This window comes from Poromitra crassiceps (genome assembly GCF_964638095.1).
Source record: "Poromitra crassiceps genome assembly, chromosome: 1".
NCBI classification, from domain to species: domain Eukaryota; kingdom Metazoa; phylum Chordata; class Actinopteri; order Beryciformes; family Melamphaidae; genus Poromitra; species Poromitra crassiceps.
In genome coordinates this window covers 67,059,158-67,087,077 of record NC_139623.1, presented here as the reverse complement: position 1 = coordinate 67,087,077, position 27,920 = coordinate 67,059,158, and the positions used below count along the sequence as shown (strand labels likewise).

The 27,920-nt window shown below is 43.1% G+C and overlaps 1 protein-coding gene across 1 annotated transcript; it reads right to left on the bottom strand.

Moving 5' to 3' along the window:
- Window positions 1-1,042: 1,042 nt before the first annotated feature.
- rwdd1 (RWD domain containing 1) lies at window positions 1,043-26,102 on the bottom strand. Its single transcript, XM_083636662.1, has 7 exons — window positions 25,948-26,102; window positions 25,333-25,398; window positions 20,706-20,836; window positions 20,331-20,474; window positions 17,944-18,076; window positions 5,127-5,189; window positions 1,043-1,388 (listed from the first exon to the last, which is right to left on the bottom strand). Exons 1-7 carry the CDS (start codon window positions 26,018-26,020, stop codon window positions 1,276-1,278), a joined length of 723 nt encoding a protein of 240 aa, XP_083492788.1. The 5' UTR covers window positions 26,021-26,102; the 3' UTR covers window positions 1,043-1,275.
- Window positions 26,103-27,920: the final 1,818 nt, after the last annotated feature.

Below are 27,920 nucleotides of genomic sequence, written 5' to 3'. Positions count from 1 at the left end.
ATTCAACACACTAGTGCTGACCAATTTGGGGCCCGCGGGTCAAGTTTGGCCCGCCCTCTGTTTGTTTTGGCCCGCCACGGATTTGGAAAAATATGACTAAATCATAATAATAAACACTAGTTACTGCAGTCTCGCCTGTTGTGCGTTCCCTTACGAAAAACAACTAGTATTCCTGTACATTTGAGATTAATAGGCTTACTAAAGAGCCTATATAACAAATCAGTGATATAGCTACTAGCCTACAGAACACAAAAACACCATATGTTCACTAAATCACTACAGTTCCACCATCGCATTATCACCACTACTATAGGAATATTATAGGACTAGATTTGTCATTACGGCCGTTATGTGGGGGGGATGTGGCAAATGAGCTTAACTCCCCCAAAAGTGGTGTATCCCTTCAAGTTATCCTTTATTTATCCCCATGGGGAAATTAATCCTCTACATTTGACCATCCTCTACTAGGAACCTTCCTAGAACTAGGAGCAGTGGGCAGCCGCTGTGCAGCGCCCGGGGAACAACTCCAGTTCTTTTGCCATTGCCTTGGTCAGGGGCACTGACAGGAGGATTAACCCTAACAGACATGTCTTTCTTGATGGTGGGAGGAAATCGGAGCACCCGGAGAAAACCCACACGGACACGGGAGAACATGCAAACTCCACACAGAAAGGACGTGAGACGGACTGGGGTTCGAACCTGGGACCTTCTTGCTGTGAGGCAACAGTGCTAACCACTGAGCCCTCTGTGATGATTGGTGGCTTGGGCTACAGGTGAGGATATTTCCTCTGTTCTGTCAGTCTCTCTGTCACCATCTACAATATTACAATACTAATCTACAATATACTACTTCTGTTTGCATTTCTCTCAGCAGCAGGTACAGCTGTTAACATCTCCATCACAGAACTCCCACTCGCTGTATAAAAGCACTTTCTGTGTAAAAAGGCAACGCGGTCTTATTTGCGGGCCTTCCTAAAGGCGATATTGCGTAAAGATGGTATCCAATTTCATGTCCTGCAACACATCAAATCAGCAATAGAGCCATGGTGAACAAAAATCTGTGGCATTTAATTTGCATTGGGGTAGAAATTAATAACCATTGGGTGTATACATTCCCTTAGACTGGGTTTCACGAAGATTCACACCCCAACCACTGTTTTAGAGTCTTTAAAAAATAAAGGCGACGGTTGGTTTTTCTTCCGTGTGGACCGGTCCAGTGGTCAGGTTCTGATCCAGAGGTGAGCGGGTACCGTCCCGTCCGTCCTGCTCCCGGCTTCAGTCCTCATCACTGCCCATCTCTAAAGGGTCAAAGTCTGGGTCGTCCTCGTCCAAGTCCAGGTCGTCGATGTCCTGGAACAGCGACTCGTCCACTTCAACGCTGTTTCCAGCTGCAGGGGGAACAGTGGCTTTCTATTAGAAGCACATCTGGGCACATCTCTAGATCAGAGGTGCCCAAATTCTTTCCTATGAAGGGCTAACAAGTCATCTGGATGGAGGGCCGTGGGCCAAAAATAAATGTTGAGGTTATGTGAAATTACATTACATTAAAGTTATAATCTCCAAGATTTCAGTTTTGTTCTCTTTGGCCACACCTATGGCGATGAATGGTAATTGCAGGTGAGATATAAACAGTGGTGCATAATAAATGCTGCAATACTGAAAATGCAAAGGCTTCCATCAATGGGCCATAGACTCAATCCCCACTGTGTTAACTCAGTTGGTGATAGATAGTGATTTAACAGACATTTATTTACATGAAAATCTTTGAGATTATCACTTTAACGTATTATTAGACAATTTACATTCTAAAATGTTTTTTCAATAAATACAATTTCAATACATGTTTAGAGTGGATTGTAAAAAATAAACAGGCAGTTTTCTAATAGAAAGTGCATGCAACTCAAGGTGCGTAGCCCTAACCCTACCCATAGAACCCATTCTCATTTAGATACTGTATCTTGAGGTGAGGTCAAGGAACCCCTTTGAAAATGGCCATGCCAGTTTTTCCATCGCCAAAATGTTGCCAAAATTTGGAGCAGTATTTAGCCCCCCCCCCACCCCCCGACAAGCTAGGTTGACGTGGTTGATAACAATGTATTCATTAGGTCTTCTAGTTTCATATGCTATAAGTATCATCATCTAGCTTTAAGAATGAGCCCGCCACAGCCTCTGAAAGACCGTAATATCGCAGCTGATTTTCTATTCATTTATTTATTATTATTATTATTATTATTATTATTATTGATTCAAGCCCCGAAGGGGCCTGTGTGGTGTGTGCTGCTCTGCACCCCCCCCCCCCCCATGTCTCTGTCCTGTCTGTGTGGTGTGTGTCGCTCTGCACACCCTGCCTGTCTCTGTCTTGTCTGTGTGGTGTGTGCTGCTCTGCACCCCCTGTCTGTCTCTGTCTTGTCTGTGTGGTGTGTGCTGCTCTGCACCCCCTGTCTGTCTCTGTCTTGTCTGTGTGGTGTGTGCTGCTCTGCACCCCCTGTCTGTCTCTGTCTTGTCTGTGTGGTGTGTGCTGCTCTGCACCCCCTGCCTCTCTCTGTCCTGTCTGTGTGGTGTGTGCTGCTCTGCACCTCCTGCCTCTCTCTGTCCTGTCTGTGTGGTGTGTGCTGCTCTGCACAGCCTGTCTGTCTCTGTCTTGTCTGTGTGGTGTGTGCTGCTCTGCACCTCCTGCCTGTCTCTGTCCTGTCTGTGTGGTGTGTGCTGCTCTGCACCCCCTGTCTGTCTCTGTCTTGTCTGTGTGGTGTGTGCTGCTCTGCACCCCCTGCCTCTCTCTGTCCTGTCTGTGTGGTGTGTGCTGCTCTGCACCTCCTGCCTCTCTCTGTCCTGTCTGTGTGGTGTGTGCTGCTCTGCACAGCCTGTCTGTCTCTGTCTTGTCTGTGTGGTGTGTGCTGCTCTGCATCCTGTCTGTCTCTGTCTTGTCTGTGTGGTGTGTGCTGCTCTGCATCCTGTCTGTCTCTGTCTTGCCTGTGTGTTGTGTGCTGCTCTGCATCCTGTCTGTCTCTATCTTGTCTGTGTGGTGTGTGCTGCTCTGCATCTTGTCTGTCTCTGTCTTGTCTGTGTGGTGTGTGCTGCTCTGCATCCTGTCTGTCTCTGTCTTGTCTGTGTGGTGTGTGCTGCTCTGCATCCTGTCTGTCTCTGTCTTGTCTGTGTGTTGTGTGCTGCTCTGCATCCTGTCTGTCTCTGTCTTGTCTGTGTGGTGTGTGCTGCTCTGCATCCTGTCTCTCTCTGTCTTGTCTGTGTGGTGTGTGCTGCTCTGCACAGCCTGCCTGTCTCTGTCTTGTCTGTGTGGTGTGTGCTGCTCTGCATCCTGCCTGTCTCTGTCTTGTCTGTGTGGTGTGTGCTGCTCTGCACAGCCTGCCTGTCTCTGTCTTGTCTGTGTGGTGTGTGCTGCTCTGCATCCTGCCTGTCTCTGTCTTGTCTGTGTGGTGTGTGCTGCTCTGCATCCTGCCTGTCTCTGTCTTGTCTGTGTGGTGTGTGCTGCTCTGCACCCTGCCTGTCTCTGTCTTGTCTGTGTGGTGTGTGCTGCTCTGCATCCTGTCTGTCTCTGTCTTGTCTGTTGTGTGCTGCTCTGCATCCTGCCTGTCTCTGTCTTGTCTGTGTGGTGTGTGCTGCTCTGCATCCTGCCTGTCTCTGTCTTGTCTGTGTGGTGTGTGCTGCTCTGCACAGCCTGCCTGTCTCTGTCTTGGGTGCTGCTGAACATGAATAAAGAATGTGATGATGTTGATTTAGGCCCTGTCTACACAGCGACGCTCCCCGCATAAAACGGACCTTTTACACGGTTGACGGCGTAATTGGGGGGTGAAAACGCAAAAAAATTTAAACGGTCCCAGAGTGGAATTCTTGATAACGCTGCCCCTTATTGTTGCCTTGTAAAGTGGAGAAACGCAATTCAGGTGATGACACAGCCCCCCTTCACCATGGAAGACAATGGTAGGCAATAGGAGCATTGAACTAGTCCAATACTATAGAGCCTTATGGCACAGGCACAATGAGTCGCATTGACATTCAACAAACGTGATAACGATTTGCTAAAAACACAATCTGCGTTAAGTGCCAGCTAACGTCGCACATAGCCTATTAATCAGTCTCCCGCATTGAATAATTGAAGACAACTCACTGTCTGCGATGCATTTCCTCAAGTGAAGTCCCAATTGTGCTCAGGTCTTTTTTATGTTGCTTTACTGGGTTTTTATTCGGTAATCCAATCTGGAGCAGTTTATTAGGCTACCATTGTGACTTCTGTGTCACTCTATCGCATGGAAAATTAATTTAAACTTTAATTACAAAGATAAATCAAGCCCGCTAGAAACAGACAGAATAGGGGAAGCTAGGCATTTTTACCTTCAAAATAAAAGCTGCATTTTATAACTGGGTAAATAAAAATCAGGGTCATCGACTCACTACCTGTTTAAAATTTACTTTAGTTGTCTGTGTCTTCTGTTTATTTCGGATCACACACAAAAAAACGTTGCAACATGCATCAATAAGACTATTAGTTTATTTAATTACCATTATTGTGAAGGTTTTAGCCAGAAGTTTCAATGTTATTCTGGCTCACTTGGCGCTTTTGCGGCTTCAGTCAGCCTGACAGTCTGCACGCAAATCGTTATCACAACAGCTGTGTATAAATGTGAAATAAAAGGTGAGCACGCAACGCTAGTTTGCCGTTTCATGCAGAGACGGTTGTCGTCTAAACATGGCCTTAGTCTAAACATGGCCTTAGACTAAACATGGCCTTAGACTTGCGGCAGGCAGGATGGCTTTTGGTTGTGGACTGGATGTTTGTTGTTCGCTATTGATTCATCTGTGCATTATGTGGAAATAAGCTTGATTCATCTGTGCATTATGTGGAAATAAGCTTGATTCATCTGTGCATTATGTGGAAATAAGCTTGATTCATCTGTGCATTATGTGGAAATAAGCTTGATTCATCTGTGCATTATGTGGAAATAAGCTTGGCCTGTTGTGTGAATCTTAGTGTGGGATGTGTATTGTATGTCATGCTTATGAGGTGGTGTTACTCTGCTCTTCATTTAAATGAGATCTAATGCTCTAAATCTGGCTTATAAAGGCCACACAGAAACAGACACACAGAAACAGACACACAGGGAGAACTTTACCGTCTTCAAGGAACTGAATGTCCGACGTGTCGAGGTTGTGGTCTGTCTCAAACAGCTGTTTACCTGCGAGAGAAAGAGGTTTCCTTCAGTTCCAACCTTCCACAGTTAAGGGATATGCCAATTTTTGGGGAGATTTGCCCATCTGCCATATCGCCCACACATAACCAAGATACACTATGCCTTTACCGTCACTCTCCACACATTATAATACACTATGGCTTTACCGTCACTCTCCATACAGTATAATACACTATGCCTTTACCGTCACTCTCCACACAGTATAATACACTATGCCTTTACCGTCACTCTCCATACAGTATAATACACTATGCCTTTACCGTCACTCTCCACACAGTATAATACACTATGCCTTTACCGTCACTCTCCACACAGTATAATACACTATGCCTTTACCGTCACTCTCCATACAGTATAATACACTATGCCTTTACCGTCACTCTCCATACAGTATAATACACTATGCCTTTACGTCACTCTCCATACAGTATAATACACTATGCCTTTACCGTCACTCTCCACACAGTATAATACACTATGCCTTTACCATCACTCTCCATACAGTATAATACACTATGCCTTTACCGTCACTCTCCATACAGTATAATACACTATGCCTTTACCGTCACTCTCCACACAGTATAATACACTATGCCTTTACCGTCACTCTCCACACAGTATAATACACTATGCCTTTACCGTCACTCTCCACACAGTATAATACACTATGCCTTTACCGTCACTCTCCATACAGTATAATACACTATGCCTTTACATCACTCTCCATACAGTATAATACACTATGCCTTTACCGTCACTCTCCACACAGTATAATACACTATGCCTTTACCGTCACTCTCCACACAGTATAATACACTATGCCTTTACCGTCACTCTCCACACAGTATAATACACTATGCCTTTACCGTCACTCTCCATACAGTATAATACACTATGCCTTTACCGTCACTCTCCACACAGTATAATACACTATGCCTTTACCGTCACTCTCCACACAGTATAATACACTATGCCTTTACCGTCACTCTCCACACAGTATAATACACTATGCCTTTACCGTCACTCTCCATACAGTATAATACACTATGCCTTTACCGTCACTCTCCACACAGTATAATACACTATGCCTTTACCGTCACTCTCCACACAGTATAATACACTATGCCTTTACCGTCACTCTCCATACAGTATAATACACTATGCCTTTACCGTCACTCTCCATACAGTATAATACACTATGCCTTTATGTCACTCTCCATACAGTATAATACACTATGCCTTTACATCACTCTCCATACAGTATAATACACTATGCCTTTACGTCACTCTCCACACAGTATAATACACTATGCCTTTACCGTCACTCTCCATACAGTATAATACACTATGCCTTTACCGTCACTCTCCATACAGTATAATACACTATGCCTTTATGTCACTCTCCATACAGTATAATACACTATGCCTTTACATCACTCTCCATACAGTATAATACACTATGCCTTTACCGTCACTCTCCACACAGTATAATACACTATGCCTTTACCGTCACTCTCCATACAGTATAATACACTATGCCTTTACCGTCACTCTCCATACAGTATAATACACTATGCCTTTATGTCACTCTCCATACAGTATAATACACTATGCCTTTACATCACTCTCCATACAGTATAATACACTATGCCTTTACGTCACTCTCCATACAGTATAATACACTATGCCTTTACCGTCACTCTCCATACAGTATAATACACTATGCCTTTACGTCACTCTCCATACAGTATAATACACTATGCCTTTACCGTCACTCTCCATACAGTATAATACACTATGCCTTTACGTCACTCTCCATACAGTATAATACACTATGCCTTTACCGTCACTCTCCATACAGTATAATACACTATGCCTTTACGTCACTCTCCATACAGTATAATACACTATGCCTTTACATCACTCTCCATACAGTATAATACACTATGCCTTTACGTCACTCTCCATACAGTATAATACACTATGCCTTTACGTCACTCTCCATACAGTATAATACACTATGACTTTACATCACTCTCCATACAGTATAATACACTATGCCTTTACGTCACTCTCCATACAGTATAATACACTATGCCTTTACCGTCACTCTCCATACAGTATAATACACTATGCCTTTACGTCACTCTCCATACAGTATAATACACTATGCCTTTACATCACTCTCCATACAGTATAATACACTATGCCTTTACGTCATTCTCCATACAGTATAATACACTATGACTTTACGTCACTCTCCATACAGTATAATACACTATGCCTTTACGTCACTCTACATACAGTATAATACACTATGCCTTTACCGTCACTCTCCATACAGTATAATACACTATGCCTTTACGTCACTCTCCATACAGTATAATACACAATGCCTTTACCGTCACTCTCCATACAGTATAATACACTATGCCTTTACGTCACTCTCCATACAGTATAATACACTATGCCTTTACCGTCACTCTCCATACAGTATAATACACTATGCCTTTATGTCACTCTCCATACAGTATAATACACAATGCCTTTACCGTCACTCTCCATACAGTATAATACACTATGCCTTTACATCACTCTCCATACAGTATAATACACTATGCCTTTACCGTCCCTCTCCATACAGTATAATACACTATGCCTTTACGTCACTCTCCATACAGTATAATACACTATGACTTTACGTCACTCTCCATACAGTATAATACACTATGCCTTTACGTCACTCTCCATACAGTATAATACACTATGCCTTTACGTCACTCTCCATACAGTATAATACACTATGCCTTTACCGTCACTCTCCATACAGTATAATACACTATGCCTTTACGTCACTCTCCATACAGTATAATACACTATGCCTTTACCGTCACTCTCCATACAGTATAATACACTATGCCTTTACATCACTCTCCATACAGTATAATACACTATGCCTTTACGTCACTCTCCATACAGTATAATACACTATGCCTTTACGTCACTCTCCATACAGTATAATACACTATGCCTTTACATCACTCTCCATACAGTATAATACACTATGCCTTTACCGTCACTCTCCATACAGTATAATACACTATGCCTTTACATCACTCTCCATACAGTATAATACACTATGCCTTTACCGTCACTCTCCATACAGTATAATACACTATGCCTTTACATCACTCTCCATACAGTATAATACACTATGCCTTTACGTCACTCTCCATACAGTATAATACACTATGCCTTTACGTCACTCTCCATACAGTATAATACACTATGCCTTTACGTCACTCTCCATACAGTATAATACACTATGCCTTTACGTCACTCTCCATACAGTATAATACACTATGCCTTTACCGTCACTCTCCATACAGTATAATACACTATGCCTTTACGTCACTCTCCATACAGTATAATACACTATGCCTTTACGTCACTCTCCATACAGTGTAATACACTATGCCTTTACGTCACTCTCCATACAGTATAATACACTATGCCTTTACGTCACTCTCCATCAGACAATTGGACTCGAGTCATAGGGACTCAGACTCGAGTCGACTCGAGTCGCAAATTTGACGACTTCCGACTCGACTCGGACTTGGAAGGTAAATACTTGTAACTCGACTCGGACTTGGAAGAAAATGACTCGAAACTCGACTCGGACTTGGAAGACAATGACTCGAAACTCGACTCAACTTGTGACAAGATCAGGAGCCGAGTGCACCAGCTGGGCATACGCCTAGGTGTAATACGTCCGACGTAGAACTCAAAGTTACGACTAACTTAATTTTATGACTAGTGCACCATGTAGTCTTAACCCCTGTATGCGCTGCGCCTGGGTGTAACTTTTACGTCTGGTATGGAGCAGGCGTAAAAGTTACACCCAAGGTTACTGACAGCTGTCTCATCTTGATCTGCGCTGTCGGGACTGACAGCACTGTGCTGTCAGTGCCGTTCAGTCCTGTGATGCGGCCGGAATCTTCTCCAAAAATATCGATTGATATGTGCTGTAAATAGACGTTTTGGGCGCAGGACCTCCGCTCGTCGGTGGGTTTTTAAAAGCTGATGCGTCGGAAGATCTTTCCATTTCTTCCTGACTTCGTCAACTGCCCGCAGTGCGCAGTCTGCCATCGCATTCATTCAGTACTGATTGCACTTGTGATCAAATTCCATGCATCTTGTTTCTGTGTGTTTGTGTTGGCGCTGTTAAATTGAGCTGTGAGAACGTTTCTAAGCTTTGAATACAACTCTATAAGTTTGAGCTGAGTTGGAGCTGTCTGTCAGCTGTCTCGAGCTCGTCTGAGAGAAGTGTGTTGCTTGGCAACAAGCACGTATTCACGTGAACGCGCACGTCCGCAGCCTAAAGACTGGGCGCAGCTATGGTTAAGTGATTAATCAGGTGTGAGGCACACATTGGGCACACCCAGCACACACGTGATTAGTAACCTTATAGGCTTTTTATATTTTACTGGAGGACGTGCCTTGTCATTTTTTCTAACCTGTGACTCGACTTGACATAAGCTGTGACTCGACTCGACTTGTGAGGGACTTGAATTGACAATCTTTGACTCGACTTGACTTGACATAACCTATGACTCGACTCGAGACTTGACTTGAAATAACATTGTGACTTGACTTGACTTGCCGACAAAAGGAAAGACTTGGGACTTGCTTGAGACTCGGGACCAATTGACTTGAGACTCGCTTGGGACTCGGATCAGAGGGACTTGGACAATTGTCTGCTCTCCATACAGTATTCACCTTATTCTTTGCCCACACATGGACGCTTCCGCATTACGTCATTCCGTAATAGTATTTCCGTTTTGACTTGCCAAAAACCCCGCAGGCAAAATGGCCGCGCACACTCCGCATCTAAACTGGCAGAATTACTCCGCCATAAACTAACATATCTTGGCCAATACGTATGTAACATACAAAATAAAACAACCCGTAATATCTTAATTTTATGTAGAATGCAGAGGATATGTAACTGTTTAGTTAAACTTGCATTCCAGGAATATTGTGCTCTTAAGATGACGTTAGTGGAGTCGAGGCTGTTGCGTCCTGAAACCCACTAGCGTAACCTATGTGCGATTCGAAATAACGCATCCGAGATAGAAACGTTATGAATATAGCCACGTTATAAACAACAAACTAACGCTGGTGATCCGTATGGAAACAGTGTTACTCGAAATGGTTAAAAGTTATTATCAATTTGGTCATTCAGTGGCATTTTACTGCCATATAACATAACTAACTAGTGGCTAATATTAGCCACAGAAGGCAACTAGCGCTGAACCGGAAGAACAAATACGTTTGCGTTGAACGCGGAAGAGAGAAAAAGTGGGCGTGGTGAATAAGGTGAATAATACACTATGACTTTACGTCACTCTCCATACAGTATAATACACTATGCCTTTACGTCACTTTCCATACAGTATAATACACTATGCCTTTACGTCACTCTCCATACAGTATAATACACTATGCCTTTACGTCACTCTCCATACAGTATAATACACTATGCCTTTACGTCACTCTCCATACAGTATAATACACTATGACTTTACGTCACTCTCCATACAGTATAATACACTATGCCTTTAACGTCACTCTCCATACAGTATAATACACTATGACTTTACGTCACTCTCCATACAGTATAATACACTATGCCTTTACCGTCACTCTCCATACAGTATAATACACTATGCCTTTACGGCACTCTCCATACAGTATAATACACTATGCCTTTACGTCACTCTCCATACAGTATAATACACTATGCCTTTACGTCACTCTCCATACAGTATAATACACTATGCCTTTACGTCACTCTCCATACAGTATAATACACTATGCCTTTACGTCACTCTCCATACAGTATAATACACTATGCCTTTACGTCACTCTCCATACAGTATAATACACTATGCCTTTACGTCACTCTCCATACAGTATAATACACTATGCCTTTACGTCACTCTCCATACAGTATAATACACTATGCCTTTACGTCACTCTCCATACAGTATAATACACTATGCCTTTACCGTCACTCTCCATACAGTATAATACACTATGCCTTTACGTCACTCTCCATACAGTATAATACACTATGCCTTTACATCACTCTCCATACAGTATAATACACTATGCCTTTACGTCACTCTCCATACAGTATAATACACTATGCCTTTACCGTCACTCTCCATACAGTATAATACACTATGCCTTTACGTCACTCTCCATACAGTATAATACACTATGCCTTTACCGTCACTGTCCATACAGTATAATACACTATGACTTTACGTCACTCTCCATACAGTATAATACACTATGCCTTTACCGTCACTCTCCATACAGTATAATACACTATGCCTTTACGTCACTCTCCATACAGTATAATACACTATGCCTTTACCGTCACTCTCCATACAGTATAATACACTATGCCTTTACGTCACTCTCCATACAGTATAATACACTATGCCTTTACGTCACTCTCCATACAGTATAATACACTATGCCTTTACGTCACTCTCCATACAGTATAATACACTATGCCTTTACGTCACTCTCCATACAGTATAATACACTATGCCTTTACGTCACTCTCCATACAGTATAATACACTATGCCTTTACGTCACTCTCCATACAGTATAATACACTATGCCTTTACGTCACTCTCCATACAGTATAATACACTATGCCTTTACGTCACTCTCCATACAGTATAATACACTATGCCTTTACGTCACTCTCCATACAGTATAATACACTATGCCTTTACGTCACTCTCCATACAGTATAATACACTATGCCTTTACGTCACTCTCCATACAGTATAATACACTATGCCTTTACGTCACTCTCCATACTAGGGATGTTCATCAATTATCGAAAATCGATAATCGATCGTTAAGGATTGGAATCGATCCTGTGGCATTTGGATCGATTTTTTTGGACTAGGTTTGGGTGGAATTCGTTCCTCCTCGCCCCACTCCATTGCACAGCCGACTAACGTGAGGTGGAGCTTCATATAGTCTCTAGTTTTCTGGCTGGGCACGGGCCTTTGTGCCAACAAAACTGTTTTAAACATGAGAAATTCACACCGGCATGCGCCGGGGACAGCAGTGTTGGAGAGGAGACACATTGAAATAAAGAGTTCATTGAGGAGAACACGTTGTCTTTCGTATTTTCTGCCATAGGCATTCATTTTGTTAAAAAAAAAAAAAAAAAAAAAATGAAAATATTGAAAATTTTCTAAGTATTAATAAAATCGATAATCGATAATTGATCGTTAATTCTCACCGATTATCGATTTTGGAAAATTTTCAAAATGAACATCCCTACTCCATACAGTATAATACAGTATGACTTTACGTCACTCTCCATACAGTATAATACACTATGCCTTTACGTCACTCTCCATACAGTATAATACACTATGACTTTACGTCACTCTCCATACAGTATAATACACTATGCCTTTACATCACCAAAAACTCACATTTCAAACAGCGCCAAAAAGCTCTATGTACATGTTGTGACTCGGGTACTCACCACGCGATTAAATAATAATCCATAGTTACGTGAAACGTCATTTTCGTAGTAAATCCCCACGCTGAGTTACTTCCTTGTTCGCCTGTACTAGGGATGGGCATTTTGAATAAATCTCCATAATCGAAATTCGTGAAAATTATCGATTATCGATAATAATAATAATAATACTTTTTTTTTTTTTACAAAATGCCTATGGCAGAAAATACTAAAGACACCAATGGATAGGGCTGGGTTCAAAAAATCGATTCTACGATTTTTAATCGATTTTCATTTTAATCCTCGATTATCGATTCATATGTCCAGAGATCGATTTTTTTTTCTTCTTTTTTTTTTTTACTAAACAGGCTAAAATATTGTGCTGTGTGTGGTAGTTGAAACATAGTTTCAAGTTGATGTTTAATTATGTTTGTAGTTGAAACAAAAACATAAATACTGTAGGCTACATGAATGGAAATGTTTGATCATTAATATCTACTTTTAGAAATTATATAGGCTGAAATCAAATCACTGTGCATAATTGTGAAAGTGTCTTTATTGACAGATGAAAAGGCTGTTATTTACCCTTTGTCACCACCTGGTGAGTAAATATATGTGTAACTAAAACCATTAAAATTGACAACAGGTCTGCAACTTTTTTTCCCCATGTATCTACTTGGCTGGTTGGAAACCCCTGTGTTACATAATGCCTGGTTCAGACTACACGAATTCAGCCCGATATTAGACCGATTTGGTCGTGCGCGACAGATTTTCAGCGTCGGGCCCGAATATGACCGTCGGGGACGACGATCGGCCGTCTTCACCTCTTGTAGTGTGACATAATCAAAGACCAGCGTCGGGACCAGTCGGGACGTCTAGGACGCCTCACGACGCCCTGACGAAAAGACTGGCATGTCAGTCTTTTGGACATGGTTTCGCCTAGTGTGACACCCCGGAAGACAGGTATCAGGTCCTGGGGAGACCGCTCCCCGCTCGATACAGATTTCACCCGCTCGCACTCACCGCTCCGCTCCGCTCAAAAGAATAAAATAGATAAAAAGGCCAGGGTGTTTTAATTTGCGTTTAAACGCCTGGGCAATGGGCATTGCTCACTACAAATAACATGAGCTCAGCAGAGTCGGCTGCATGTTCGTTTCTCTTCCTTCTCGTCTCGCAGCAGCTGGCAAGAAAATAGTGGGCGTGCACATGAAGTAAGTTGGAGGCTGGAGCGGACATCACAGTGCATCACAGTAGAGCCTGTCACTCATCCAAATAACGTTAATTCTGCAAGGGATATATATAGCACCTGGATTACATACATGTTTCACATAGGGTTGTGTTTGGATTTCAATGTTTTATTTTGCCCAATATTGAAATGTTCTACAATTGCATTTTGTGCTAACATAAACATTATTTCTATCTACCACTTTAGCCTATTTAGGCTGATTTGGTTGCTATTTCTTGTCAATGTAGTGGCCTCAATGCATGCTGGGAGATTTCGTTCACAGGTCCGCCTCCCCGACGACCTGTGAACTCGCTGACGACAGCAGACGACGTGATGACGGTGGCATACGATGCTCTGTCGGTGTTAAGTGAGAATACACTTGTAGTGTGGCCAGTCTCCCGACCAAGACATGTCATGAATTTATGGCAGTATGATGGCCTCGTCTGACATGGTGACATCGTGAACGACAAAAAATATCGTGTAGTCTGATCCTGGCATAACTGGACAGTCATGTAATTCAGGGTACAGCTCAAAAACCACGTTTTGGTATCACTAACCAAATCAATATTGAAAATTGATCGAATCGGAATCGAATCGAATCGAATCGAAATTAATCGATTCGCAACCTTGTGAATCGGAATCGAATCGATTCTTGAAATTTGAACCAATACCCAGCTCTACCAATGGACAGTGCTGCGGCTCTACACTACAGGATTGGGGATTCTAGAGCAGGTACATACATAGTAGGGGTCGACCGATATCATTTTTTCAGGGCCGATACCAATATCGATTATCGTAATCAAAATGACTGATAGCCGATATTTGGAACCGATATACATTTGCAGTAAAAATAAAAATCTTGGTGTCAAAATTTTAAACAACACAACTCGTTGTGGAAATGCATTTTCCTCAGTTTATCCAACTGCAATATTAATTGAAAATATTCACATTAAAGTGTTGATCTGTGTGTGTGTGTGTCACAACCTATAACCTGTTTCCATTTCCATGTGTATGCTCACTCTAGTGGAGACTTGGGAACATCAAGACACAGCTGTGGAGACAAGGGTGTATTCACACCTCTAGGTCGTTTGGCTTTGGTTGGATTCAGGGGCTTAATTTATACAATTGTTGCATTTGTGCCTTGGTTGGTTTGTGTTCACACAGCCACAAATCAAACCGGTAAATACAGTAAGAAAGCAACACATCTGACTACAGTGTGTAGGCTCCAATAAAACAGGACAGGTTGCTGATATGGGATGGGATTCATGGCTTCTGTTCAGATATGAAAGACGACATGTTTCCAACCATATAAAGTTAGACAGACTTTTCTAGTAGAACAATGTAGCCTACTATATAGCTTATACTGAAGTAGAACCATACTGTAACTGTAGTAGGCTACATTACAGGTTCATTTGAACAAAACATTAAGAAGAGCAGCTTATGGAATTTATAAATGTCCTTTGTAGCAGCAGTGTAGAGACTAAATATCTGCAAATGACATCTCAAAGACAGGATGCTGTTGAGAAATATTTGAGGCTGTCTTCAATAGTGCTAAAACAGCATTGGAGAGCTTTATGCTGTTGGTATCCTATTTTATGGTTAAGTAGCCTATATTTGCATGCCTACTCATGGCTGCAGACAGTAGTGTCAGAGCAGAGCCGTGTGCTCTCTCCCAGTCTCATCTCTCTCTCTCTCACAGCTGCAGATCGTTAAGTGACATTAAGAGCAGGCCACTTTGTGCAAGCCGTGTGCCCTGTGCTCTCTCGTCTCTCTCTCTCCCTCTCTTTATCTCTCTCTCCCTCTATATCTGCCTCGGTCTCGCGCAAATGCAGGACTCAATTTGCGGGACGCGTGAAAAGTGATGAAAATGCGGTGCAGTCCTGCACAAAGCGGGACAGATGGTCACTTATCACTGCAACAAAGTGCATTCGGCGGATTTCAACTCACGCTTCTATCAAACCTACCATATCTCCACGCTTACTTTGCACTGCATGCCATGCAGCCAGGGAGCGCTTCATACGAATCATCTACTAATAACAATGATAGATCAGAAGATTGTGGTGTTTATGCAATGTTAGCCTAGATAACTACCGTATGTTGTTTATTCACTTTATTGCAAGCTTGGCAGCCTGCTGCGGACTGTCAGTCAGTCCGCTGCACAGACCCACACAGCACAGACACTGGCTGTGCACTGCTGAATGAAGGCAGCTCGGATTTCATCTGAGAAGCCCTCTGATAGGCTATTACTCACCAATCAGATAGCGCTGTGGGCAGGACATTTGCTACAGCAGCAACACAGAGCAGCAACACAGAGAAACACACAGGCTGTTAGAGCTGCATTCTGAGCCAAAGTAGCGCATTTTTTAATTAATTTATTATATCGGCAAACAGCCAATGAAAATGCGGATACAGATAATCGGCAAAATGCTGAATATCGGCCAAACCGATAATCGGTCGACCCCTAGTACATAGACGTTTGTTCAGATGTGCGTTTACTGCGTGTGTTAAATCCATCATCGTGTCTGCTTGGGCTGGGCTAGCAGCTAAATGCTAACTGCTGAATGGGGACGGGAGGATTTCCCCCATGCCGACACATTGACCACGCGTCTAATATTGAAGAGACACCACCTGAATGTATGAATGTATGCCTATTGAACTTAGAGCCTCATGCCTATTGAACTTAGAGCCTCATAAAACAAATAACAGTGACTCACATATGAAGGCGGTGACTAGTGTGCACTCATAAACAAAGTGACCGATTGTTGTTCAGGGACGAGACGCGAATGTACGTTGTGGACATTAACTAGGCTTGGATGTACGCTGTTCAAGTGGTGGATCACTGGCGTCGTGGCCGTGTTGTACTACTACACGGCATCACAGTGCTTATGAACAGCATCATAGTGCTTATAAACAGCATCACAGTGCTTATCAGTGCTTATAAATGGCATCACAGTGCTTATAAACGGCATCACAGTGCTTATAAACGGCATCACAGTGCTTATCAGTGCTTATAAATGGCATCACAGTGCTTATAAATGGCATCAGTGCTTATAAACGGCATCACAGTGCTTATAAACGGCATCAGTGCTTATAAACGGCATCACTTCACAGTGCTTATAAAGGGCATCACAGTGCTTATAAACGGCATCAGTGCTTATAAACGGCATCACAGTGCTTATAAACGGCATCACAGTGCTTATAAACGGCATCACAGTGCTTGCAGTGAGCAAAGTCGTCTTTTAACTCGAAATGGTCCCAAACAAAACTCTGCTTTGCTGTCTTTCTGCATCAGTGGCTGCTGGGTGCTGACTGAGTGCTGATTCACCGTAGCCCCACCCACCTAAGTGTTGACTTTTCTGTCTCCTAAAACTAGTTAGATTGCGCCCTCACCTGGTTGCAACCACGTAGTGAAATCCATTCTTTCAGCACATTTAGGGCCTATTTGATTTTTTCTTAATCGATAAAGATTCCGCATGATCCAATTGATTCCTTAACGATCAATTATCGATTTTCGATTATTGATGCCCATCCCTAGCCTGTACACAGCGTTTCCGCTGTACCAGGGCATGCACTGTACGCCTGGCGGCCATGTTTAGAAAGTAGTTCCGGCTATCTATTTACCTTAAAAAAAAAAAAGTGTTTCTCTGCATTTTGGATTCATATTTTATCTGGTGGTGAGTACCCAAGTCACAACATGTACATAGAGCTTTTTGGCACCGTTAGAAATGTGTTTTTGGTGACTTTGAACGGCTGTACTGTTTCCTCCAATTCATGGTGATACTAACTAACTGGACAACTGCAGCTCACTGTATACTACAAGGGGAGTGATGGTAAAGGTATTGTGTATCTTGGTTATGTATGGGCGATACGGCAAATGGATGAACCTCACAAGAAGTTGCCGTATCCCTTTACCCCCCCCCCCCCCCCCCCCCCCGGTCACGAGGCTTACCGGTGAGCTTATTTTTTCCCGCCTGCTCCTCCTCTTTCTGTCTCTTGCTCCTTATCTCAGCCATGTCCAGCTCAAATATGGCTTTCCATGTCAGGAAGTTTTCAATGGTGACCACTGTGCCTTGAAAAGCCACCTGTCACACACTCACACACACACACACACACACACACACACACACACACACACAAATGTACTTGTGAGGAACTTCATTGACTATAGTAACCCCAGTGTTAATTTCGAGACGAGAGCAGTGGTGGACTATGGGACAGACACAACTTTCTTTATCTGTCCTTTGTTCATACTGAATCTGTCATCAGTTCTCAAACAAATAATAAAAAATAAACAGAGCCACACATGGCTACCAGCTGGCATCATCGGCACATGCAGCTTGCAGGCTGAACTGCAGCCAGGGAGTGTGTGTATAGACCACACATGGGCAAAATACAGCACCCCCTGTGTGGCCTGCGATAGAATTGCAAAAAAAAACAGTGCACCTGAACGCAACATGCCAGATACCCGCTGAATAAGTGTCCAAATGTTCCAGAAATGACTGTTCTACATAGGGATGCACGATATATCGGCAATCATATCGGTATCGGCCGATGTTAGTCATTTTCTAACATATCGGTCAGATGTTGCAATGTTAATATCGGTTATCATTATCAGCCAAATTCTTCACATTGATATGAAATAATGCAGTAAATCTATGATTTATGGGCTTTTCCAAAGGCTTTGCAAATAAAGAAATGCATAACTTTTTCAAATTCAGTGTTAACATGTCTTTTTCAGTACGTACAAAATGTGATGATCATAAAAATGTGGTTTTATACAGATCATATCGACATCGGTAAATATCGGTTATCGGCCATAACAGCAATGTTAATATCGGTTATTGGCATCGGCCAAAATTTTCATATCGGTGCATCCCTAGTTCTACAGTTATTTCTTGCGGCCCTGGGGCAAAATGTCGCCACAGGGTCGGACTAAAAGAAAAACAAAACGACCCCCCAAAACTCAATAAAAGGCACAATTATGTTCATAAATCTCATCTGCTACAGCCATTGGATTTTTATCACTATTATATCAGGAGATCAGAGTGTTGGCACTTGGCAGGTATAATCTCCAATGTGTGGCCCTTCACTTACTTGATGTAAGTCAGTATGGCCCTCAGCAAAAATAAATTGCCCACCCCTGGTATAGACCCTTTTCACGGTGGCCATGTTGTGTCTAAAAGGCAGGGTAAACACAGGTGCAAGCAAAACACTAATGAGGGTTTCAAACTTCCATGATTGGAATTTGGTGTCATTTATGTCAGGGGACCGCGGCGCTCAGAGAAGAGTCCCACATTTCTGACTAGGAATTACAAGTTAGAGGGCCCGTCAATTGGATTATTCCTATTGGGAAGTGGGAAGTTCCCCACTTGTTCTTGAATGCAGCATCACAGCATTTGTGGCCTTTCTGTTCGCTTGAAAGTCTGGCTTTTCACCTCTGACCTCTCTCATTAAAGGGATACGCCAAGTTTTTGGGAGTTTCGCCCATTTGCCATATCGCTCATATATAACCAAGATACACAATAGCTTTACCATCACTCTCTGCTCAGTATACAGTGAGCTACAGTCGTCCAGTTAGTTAGTACTGGAGGAAACAGTACAGCCGTTCAAAGTCACCAAAAACACACATTTCTAACAGCGCCAAAAAGCTCTATGTACATGTTGTGACTCGGGTACTCACCACGAGATGAAATATTAATCAAAAATACCAAGAAACGCTCTTTTCTTTTAAGGTAAATAGCCGGAACTACTTTCTAATCTACTTTCTAACCCTAACCCGCCACTGCGCCTCAAACAGACAAAGAGTAACAGAACTAACAGATTATGGCTGAAGTTACTTCCTTGTTTGCATGAAGCGCTGCATACAGTGCATGCGCCTGTGTATAGGCAAACAAGGAAGTAACTTGAGTTCATCTTTGTTTAGTTCTCGGTGTGTGAATTTACTACAAAAATGACGTTTCACGTAACTATGGATTTTTATTTCATTGCGCGGTGAGTATACGAGTAACCCAATGTACATTTGAGTTTATGTTGCTGTTTAATGTGTGTTTTTGGTGACTTTGAACGGCTGTACAGTTTCCTCCAATTCACTGTGGATACTGTAGCTCACTGTATACTGTACAGAGAGTGACGGTAAAGTTATTGTGTATCTTGCGATACTGTATGGGCGACATGGCAAATGGGCGAAACTCCCAAAAAGTTTGCGTATCCCTTTAACAAGCTGTTAAATGGTACACATGAGAACAGCTGGTGGACTGGTTCCTACCTATTCTATATAGAAAGAATGTTCAGATATGCAGTAGAGTGCTAACTAAACCTAGCTTCCCTGTTCATTACCTTCTCAGCTTCCTCAGCCTCCTCCTCTTTCCGCCGCTTCTCTTCTTCTCGTCTGTTTTTGATGTGGTCGACGATTTCGTTCAGTTTCTCCTGGACGGCTGTCACAAGGGTGAAAATCATCACCATACCCAGGTTCTCTTCTGCCTACAGATTGATTGATTACAGATTTATTGTACAATTAATCCATTATTATGCACTGTGTCTGTCAACTTTTTTGACTCATAAATGCTCAGATTGACAAATACTGAATATCCGCACAGAAGATTGGCTATTGACAGCTTCAATCCGAGATGATCCGTCTTCAAAAGAGGGCATAGAATAGACGATAGAGACTGGGGACTGACAAAGAAATTGACATAGTCCAGAGGGACAGACCTGTTGCTGCAGTAAGGTGAGGATGTCCCCTGAGTATGTGTCCTCCAGATTCTCTTGGGAGTAGATCTCCCACAGTGGAGGCTCGTCTGGGTATTTCTCCACGTAGGTGAACTTTAGTGTGGCTTCCACTGCTGCATGAAGAAAACAGAAGAAGCTGCAAACTTGCCACTTGTGCTGAGCAAAAAGATGTAATCCCAAGGTCCTTGAGGTCAGACACTGAACACTATGAGGCCATTTACACCTGGCGTTAACATGCCTTTTCTGCCATCACATTGTGTTTTATCACTTGAAAGTACAGGTGTAAACACCCCCAAAACGCATTGAAGAAGGATTGCAATCTGATCGGCCAAACCACCTCCAGAGGTGGTCAGGGTTGCATTGTGTACACACTGAACACAAGTGTAAATGCAATGTGTCCTCTTGTGGTAGAAAATATAAGTTCCATGCGCATTTCCTAATCAATAAGTTATAAGCTATAATTGCATACACATAATTAATGCTATGAGTTATTAGTCATAAGATATCTCACAAATGCATATTTGGACAGACAGACATAGGAGATTTCTTCCCTTTGCTCTGGCCTTCAGAAACTCAGCATGACAATGACCATGAGACAGGAACGCTTGCTGATAACAGTCTCCCAGTTACGCTGGGGACATACCGGACGCGAAACTTGCGCGCATGCGCCGTGCAAGGCACCTCCGCGCAGAAGTCTCTTAAAAGTGTCCACACAGAGAGTGCAGCTCACTTTGCGCGCTCTGCTCGTCCACTATATATTTTGCCCCAGATCTCCTGTCTTCGTTATCATGGCCAAGTAAATGACGACATGAATATCTAAAGTAATATGTTTGGGATAACAGTTAATGGCTACCTTCGTTATAAAATGCAATTGCATCATATTTGTCTGTTCTCCTCCCGTTTTCCCAGTGCGTGCTGGTGCTGTTGTAGAGAGAAGGCGAGTCCTAGCTCTCTACTTGTTGCTACGCAGGCAACGAGCCCCTAGAAGCCGCTCCCCCTCTCCCACTGCTCTTTCTCTCTTTTCACACTTCCAAAGGGGCAATCAACAACGTAAATAAACATTGTTTTACTTTGAAATTGGTTTTATTTGACGAATGTCCGGTTTCAGAGTTCCTGTCTGCCCTTATCTGATCTGTTCAGCTTGACAGAGTCGCTCACGGGCGCAGACGGCCGCGCAGGAAAATAGAACTCCAGGCTGAGCTGAGCTGCCCTGAGCTGAGCGGCGCGCTGTGCGCTGCGCGCAATTCGGTGTGGACTGACAGATCTGTTAACATGGTGTCCTAATGAAAACTGGCTGCGCACAAGGTCGCAAATGGTCGCGCCGCACAGTTTACGTGCAGGAGACGCGTGCGGTGTGTTTTCACTGTTAGACTGCAGCGATGCACACTCCAAACTATTCACACATTCCTCTCCCCCCTCTTTTCCTCCTCTCTCTCTAGAAGTAATCCATGTCAACTGTCAATCATCACTGAATATTTGGACTCTGTACATTGATCAGATGGTACATTGAGATTCAGTCACTCCTATAATGCAGTTTATAGGAGAATGTTATGGTTTTAAATATACTTTTATAAGACATCTTTCTGGCTTTTGGTTTCATTTGGTTCATATAAGCTGTTATAATTATCATATTGCGGATGAGGAATGGTGAAATTCCATTCTATAACACCTCTCAATCTGGATACAGCAACTTTATGCGGATTGAGAGGACACCCATTTCTGCCATCAGATTGCAATCTGATGGCAGAAAACGCATGTTAACGCCAGGTGTAAATGGAATCAGGCTAATGTGGTTAAGTACAATCTGATTGCAATCTGATGGCAGAAAACGTTAAAAAAAAATGTTAATGCATATATGGCCTCTTTCACAGCCAGCTATATTCCAATTCACCAACACTGGTATTTGTAGCAGGGACGGGAGGATTTTCCTTGAATTAAACATAGCTAAAAGCTGTTGTGTGGTGGGCTGCGCACACAACAAATGTAAAAAATTAAAGTTTTTTTGTACTCTCGAGCAAAACAAGGAAGCCGTTGAAAAGAAAAATGTGGATCTAGGCTCTAAGGAGGGAGGACTCAGCCAGTTCCTCTCTATAAAACAGATGAGATGTGTGATGGGTCTCAGGATATTTTTAAACCTTTTAAAATTAAATTAAACCTTCAGAATGCAGGGTAACCCTTAATTCTTAATACTAGGGTTGGCACGATGGACGATGGCATCAACCATCGTGGTGGGCCGACCCCCCATCGACCTCTGAGCCTTCTACATCATTGGAATTAAAATTGGGCCGTTTTAATAATAAAAAAGGCCAAGTCCACTTACCGTGACACGCGGGGGACGCGCCGGCGGCATTAAACAAGCGCGCCCAGTTCAGTTCAGGAAAGCCTCCACTCCCCCTCCTCCGCTCCACTGCTTCTCTGAACTGGGTGCGATTGTTTAATGTCGCCGGGGCGTCCCCAGCGTGTGGAGTCTTCAACTGTGAATTTAACTCGCCTGTTTCCAAAGTGAAAGTTGGAGTCGCTCCATACTAGATACAGCAGCTGCGTTTCTCTAGCCATTTCTCCTAAACTCTCTCTAGGTTCAAAAGCCCACGCGAATCTAACGTTATATCAGCCAGTAATTCAGTCCGTTTTCTGCCAGCTAGTTAAATACAACACACACACGTTGTTGGTGAGGTTCTGTAACGTTAACGTTATTTGTTTGGCGCCGTTCAAATTGCTGGTAGTGACAGCCACTGCCCACTTCAGTTGCCTGGCTCTGTGCTGTAGCACAGAGCAGAGGCTATCAAAGCCCGCTGGTATCATAGAGCTCAGCTGTCCTGTGTTGTTAATGTGAACGCATTGCAGCGGCTAGCCAAATGGAATTACAGCAACGCAGCGACCTAATAAATAATTAATTATTCCCCCCACCCACGACGATGCCATCGTCCAAAACGATGTTTCACTGTAAAACAATCACAATGGGTATTTTCATGACATCGCACAAACCCTACTTAATACCGATAGATATACAATAAAAAGTTTGCGTTCATATGTAGTTACTTGGTACCGGACCTGTAAATTGTAGGGAATCTATTCAACTGTAGTTCATATTGCCGACGCTGTCTTGGCTAGGTCTCACTTGCAAAAGAGGTTTCAACCTCAATGTGACTTCCCGGTTAAATAAAGGTTAAATTAAAATGAATAAAAAATATTTATTTACTTGGTACCGGACGCTATTCTGCCTCATTGCCTATTGCTGCTTAGTATTGCTTATTGATGCCTATTTCTTATTGCCTATTGCTCATTGCTTGTTGCCTATTTGTACTATGTCGTAAACGGAGTCCACAGCACAAGAATTTCACACGTGATACTTGTACCATGGAGTGACAATAAAAATCTTGAATCTTGAATCTTGTAAACTGAAGTGAATCTATTCAACTGTAGTTCATATGTATTTGCATGGTACCAGACCTGACGTCAAAGCTGCGGCCTGGGACATAGATTGCTAAAACCCTGAGGTGGATTCAAACCACAGAACTTCTGATTGCAAAGCACACAGCTTAACCACTCTGCCAGCAGCAACACTGAGTTTCATAGAGGAGTTTGGGAGGAGATCCTTATGTCAGCTAGTACTGCATTACAGCAGCAAACTGAAACGCAGATATTATACACACAGACGTTTCAGTAAATTGTCTCTGGTATACAGTCTGTTACAATAACAGCGTGAAGCGATATCACTTTGCCCGGGATGACCACGCCACAAACTCATTTGATTGGTCGCCATAACTGCTTCTTCCTGAAAGTGTGCGGCAAGAAAAAAAAATGTGGTTAAGATTATGGTTAGAGGTGAAAAAAGTTCTGTTCTGTTTGTGCTTGGGCTTGATGGCTTAATGGGTAATGTGCTTTCCTTCCTATCTGACGACTGGGGTTCGATTCGAGAATTTTTCTTATTTTAAAACATTAGGGTTAGGCAAGTACAACAATTTGGTTTGGGTATGGTCGTGGTTAAATAAGAAAACCCTGACTAACCCTACCACATCTTTTTTACTTGCTGCAAAAGAAGCAGTTGCAGCGACCAATCAAATGAGTTTGTGGCATGGTCATCCCGGCCCCTAGCCTCAACGCGAGACTCTTCAGTCATTCTTCCTTCAGAGTCTCGGATGCGTGGTCCCCTCAGCCACTGCACCGCCTGCTAAGTGGCTGCACGTGATATACATGGTATCAATCACAATAAAACTGTACCTACCTCCGAGCCAATGTTGTTATCCAAGATGCCGGTGCCCTGGCACTCCCAAATAGTGCGTAGTTTCCAATACCGAGCCCTTTTTCACATGCCAGTGCCAAAGTTTTTAGGTGCTCCACAGCCCCGGATGTATCGGTTCGGTGCTCAGTGGTTGGGAGGGTGTAGTGCAGCTTACAATTTTGAGCATTGGCTCTGCCATGTGAAAAAGTGCTCTGTATTGGAAACTACGCACTATTTGGGAGTGTCAGGGCAGTGGCTGAGGGGACCACGCATCCGAGACTCTGAAGGAAGAATGAGTCTCGCGTTGATGCTCCCAGGCCCCATACTTTAATTGCATCTGAGTCTATGCAATTGGTATGATTTTCAATTACGCACATCAATACTTACTTTCATCGTTTTCTCCTGCATCTGATGTTACAGTGATAGTGAAGCTGGTGGGCTCCTCTGAGAGCACTGGGGGGGGAACACACATGGCTTAGTAACATGATCTGACGCAGGGGTTCCCAACCTTTTTTGTCTCGTGACCCTACTTTGACGTCAGAAAAATCTAGGGACCCGAGACATTAACATTCTGGTACACCATCAATAATATCATCAGTGACATCGTCACTTTTTACTTGAATATGAGAATTCTGACTTTAATCTCAAAACTCTAACTTTCCCCCCGCAAAATGCTGACAGAATGAAGAGTAGTCCCACTTCTCCAGGGACCACTACAGGATTTTTGGTGGAATAACGTTAAAATTGTGGGAATAAAAAGATAGCAAATCAAAAGTTGAAATGTCACTGAAATAATTCTGTTTATTGTGCTAGTGGTTATTATTGTATAATTGCCGCAGCTGACTACAGATGTTGATCTATCATGAATAGCGTTAACGTGTTAGCTGCCTGACCAAGCAGGCAGACAAGCTTGATCCTGGAGTTAGCGTTAGCATAGCTAGCTAGCCATTCAGCAAACATTAGCCAGCTAGCAGCTAACGTTAAAACGCATCAGATTCGGACCTGTGAAAGAGTCTGGGTAGATAGACTCTATAGCCTCCAGTTCGTTTCTCTGTTCCTCCGCGTAGTCTGTCATGTCGCTGTAGGTTCCAGTTATCTGGAGGTTGGTAAAATCATCCCCGCTAATGCTACACTGGACGTGCTGCGTGTTCTTCTCCCACCGGTGATCGATTATATCGTCAATCTGATTTTAAGGTCTGATCAAATACATAATTTTAATTTGTAGATTCGGTGTAGCTACCACATTCTGAAGTCTAGTGTGATTTTACATTATTCAAATATAATCACGTTTTTCACTATACTTGTAGATCATATTCATGTATTTAGCGTTAGGTAAGGTGACAGCGTTTTTCTGAAATCCATTATTTGGTTCTGGAAGAAAACTAGTACTGGTGCCTTCATGTACCGTCGGAATATTGTCGAACTTCAGCTTCAGCGGCAGCGCACATGAACATGAACAGCCCACCAAAGTGGTCTAAATGGGTGGGCTCTGTGTTTCAATTTTTGTCCCACATTGTGTGATGTCACTGATGATGTCACAATGTCTATGACATCATCAGTGATGTAAATCAAGCAATTGTGATGCCATCATGTCTACATCGTAGTCTCGCCGGCCAGCCTCCTCTCCCTTCTGTCCGAGGAGTCTGTCTCCATAGTGGGATTGCGATGGGCGGCGCTTAGCGGCAGTGTCCTTGGAAAATAGTTTCCAACAATCCAAGCGTGTAGCAACGAGCTAGCCTGTAGGTTTCTGCCGTTAGCTTGCTAGCTAGCGTTGTTGTTTTCACTGCGGCGGCAGGGCACTATTTACAGCGACACACAGGGAGGACGGAGCGGAAGCCGCTCTGATTGACATGGTCAGAGTCAGAGTTTGTAATAAGCCAGGAGCGGACATCCGGCTGCCACCGAAACAGTCGCTCCAATGGGAGAGCAGAGTAGAGCAGGGGAGGGTTTATCACGCTTATGGAGACCTGCAGCGCCAGACTCCTCGGATGGAAGGGAGAGGAGGCTGAAGAGAGAGGAGTCTGGCCAGCGAGATTAATGACATCGAGACCCAAGTGGGAGAATTGTGCGCTGAGTGACGTCACTCGAGCATTCCATGATGTGAGCTGCGTATGCGAGCCTGCGTAGCGTGTGTGTGTGTGTGTGTGTGTGTGTGTGTGTGTGTGTGTGTATATAGGTATATAGGGGTGATTAATACTTCAATTGATGTTGATGTTGAAAATATCCCACTGATACCTGAGTTAGCAAGATACTCTTTAATATCTTTTAATATAGGCCAAATGCTCTGAAGACAGTTCTGATGCTTAAAGTGAGGCAACATTTGGCCTCTTCAGCCTGTCACTGCTCTGTCATAGACTAGGCTACTATTATCAACATCACTCAAATCTACCTTTGTGACCGAGTCCTTAATTCATTGCGATATGATAAAGCCCATGAAGCCAGCATTGTGATGGTACAGAATGCATAGCCCTTTTCAGACAGTCCCAGCAAATTACTGGAAAAACCGCCCAATCTGGCAACACTGGATATATGGTGCAAGGGACAGACGAGGAGGGCTCTGAGGTGGGCAGCTGTGGACAGGTGGCAACCGTCCCATAGTCTTTCAATTTGACTCATTCAAGCCCTTGGTGGTGAAATTGGTGTTACAGAATTTCCTTCTCGATCTCTGTACACATTCATACATGCCCCCGTGCAGGGACAGTCACAGGACAGTGCACCTCTGAAAGTGGCTTTTATTAGCCTCAAACTTTGGAAGTCAGAAGTAGGAGCTGAGGGCAGCATACAGTATTGTCAGCCGACACTAACACTATTAAGGGACATTGACATTATTTCCAGTCTAAATAATGACACCAACAACAATTCAGCTCATAAAAGTTAATTGAATTGCTGCCGGTAAGCACCTAGCAAGCCTTGTTTTTGGTCTTGACTCATTAGGCTATGGAGCTGCTATCTTGCTTTGTGACTTGGAGAAAATC

Excerpts from the sequence above, each read along its gene's own strand:
- rwdd1 (XM_083636662.1), bottom strand. The coding sequence starts at position 26,020 with ATGACAGACTACGCGGAGGAACAGAGAAACGAACTGGAGGCTATAGAG. Across the intron at positions 20,837-25,332 it reads TGCAGGAGAAAACGATGAAA|CAGTGGAAGCCACACTAAAG; the intron begins GTAAGTATTGAT and ends TTCTTCATGCAG. Across the intron at positions 20,475-20,705 it reads TCACCTTACTGCAGCAACAG|GCAGAAGAGAACCTGGGTAT; the intron begins GTCTGTCCCTCT and ends ATCAATCTGTAG.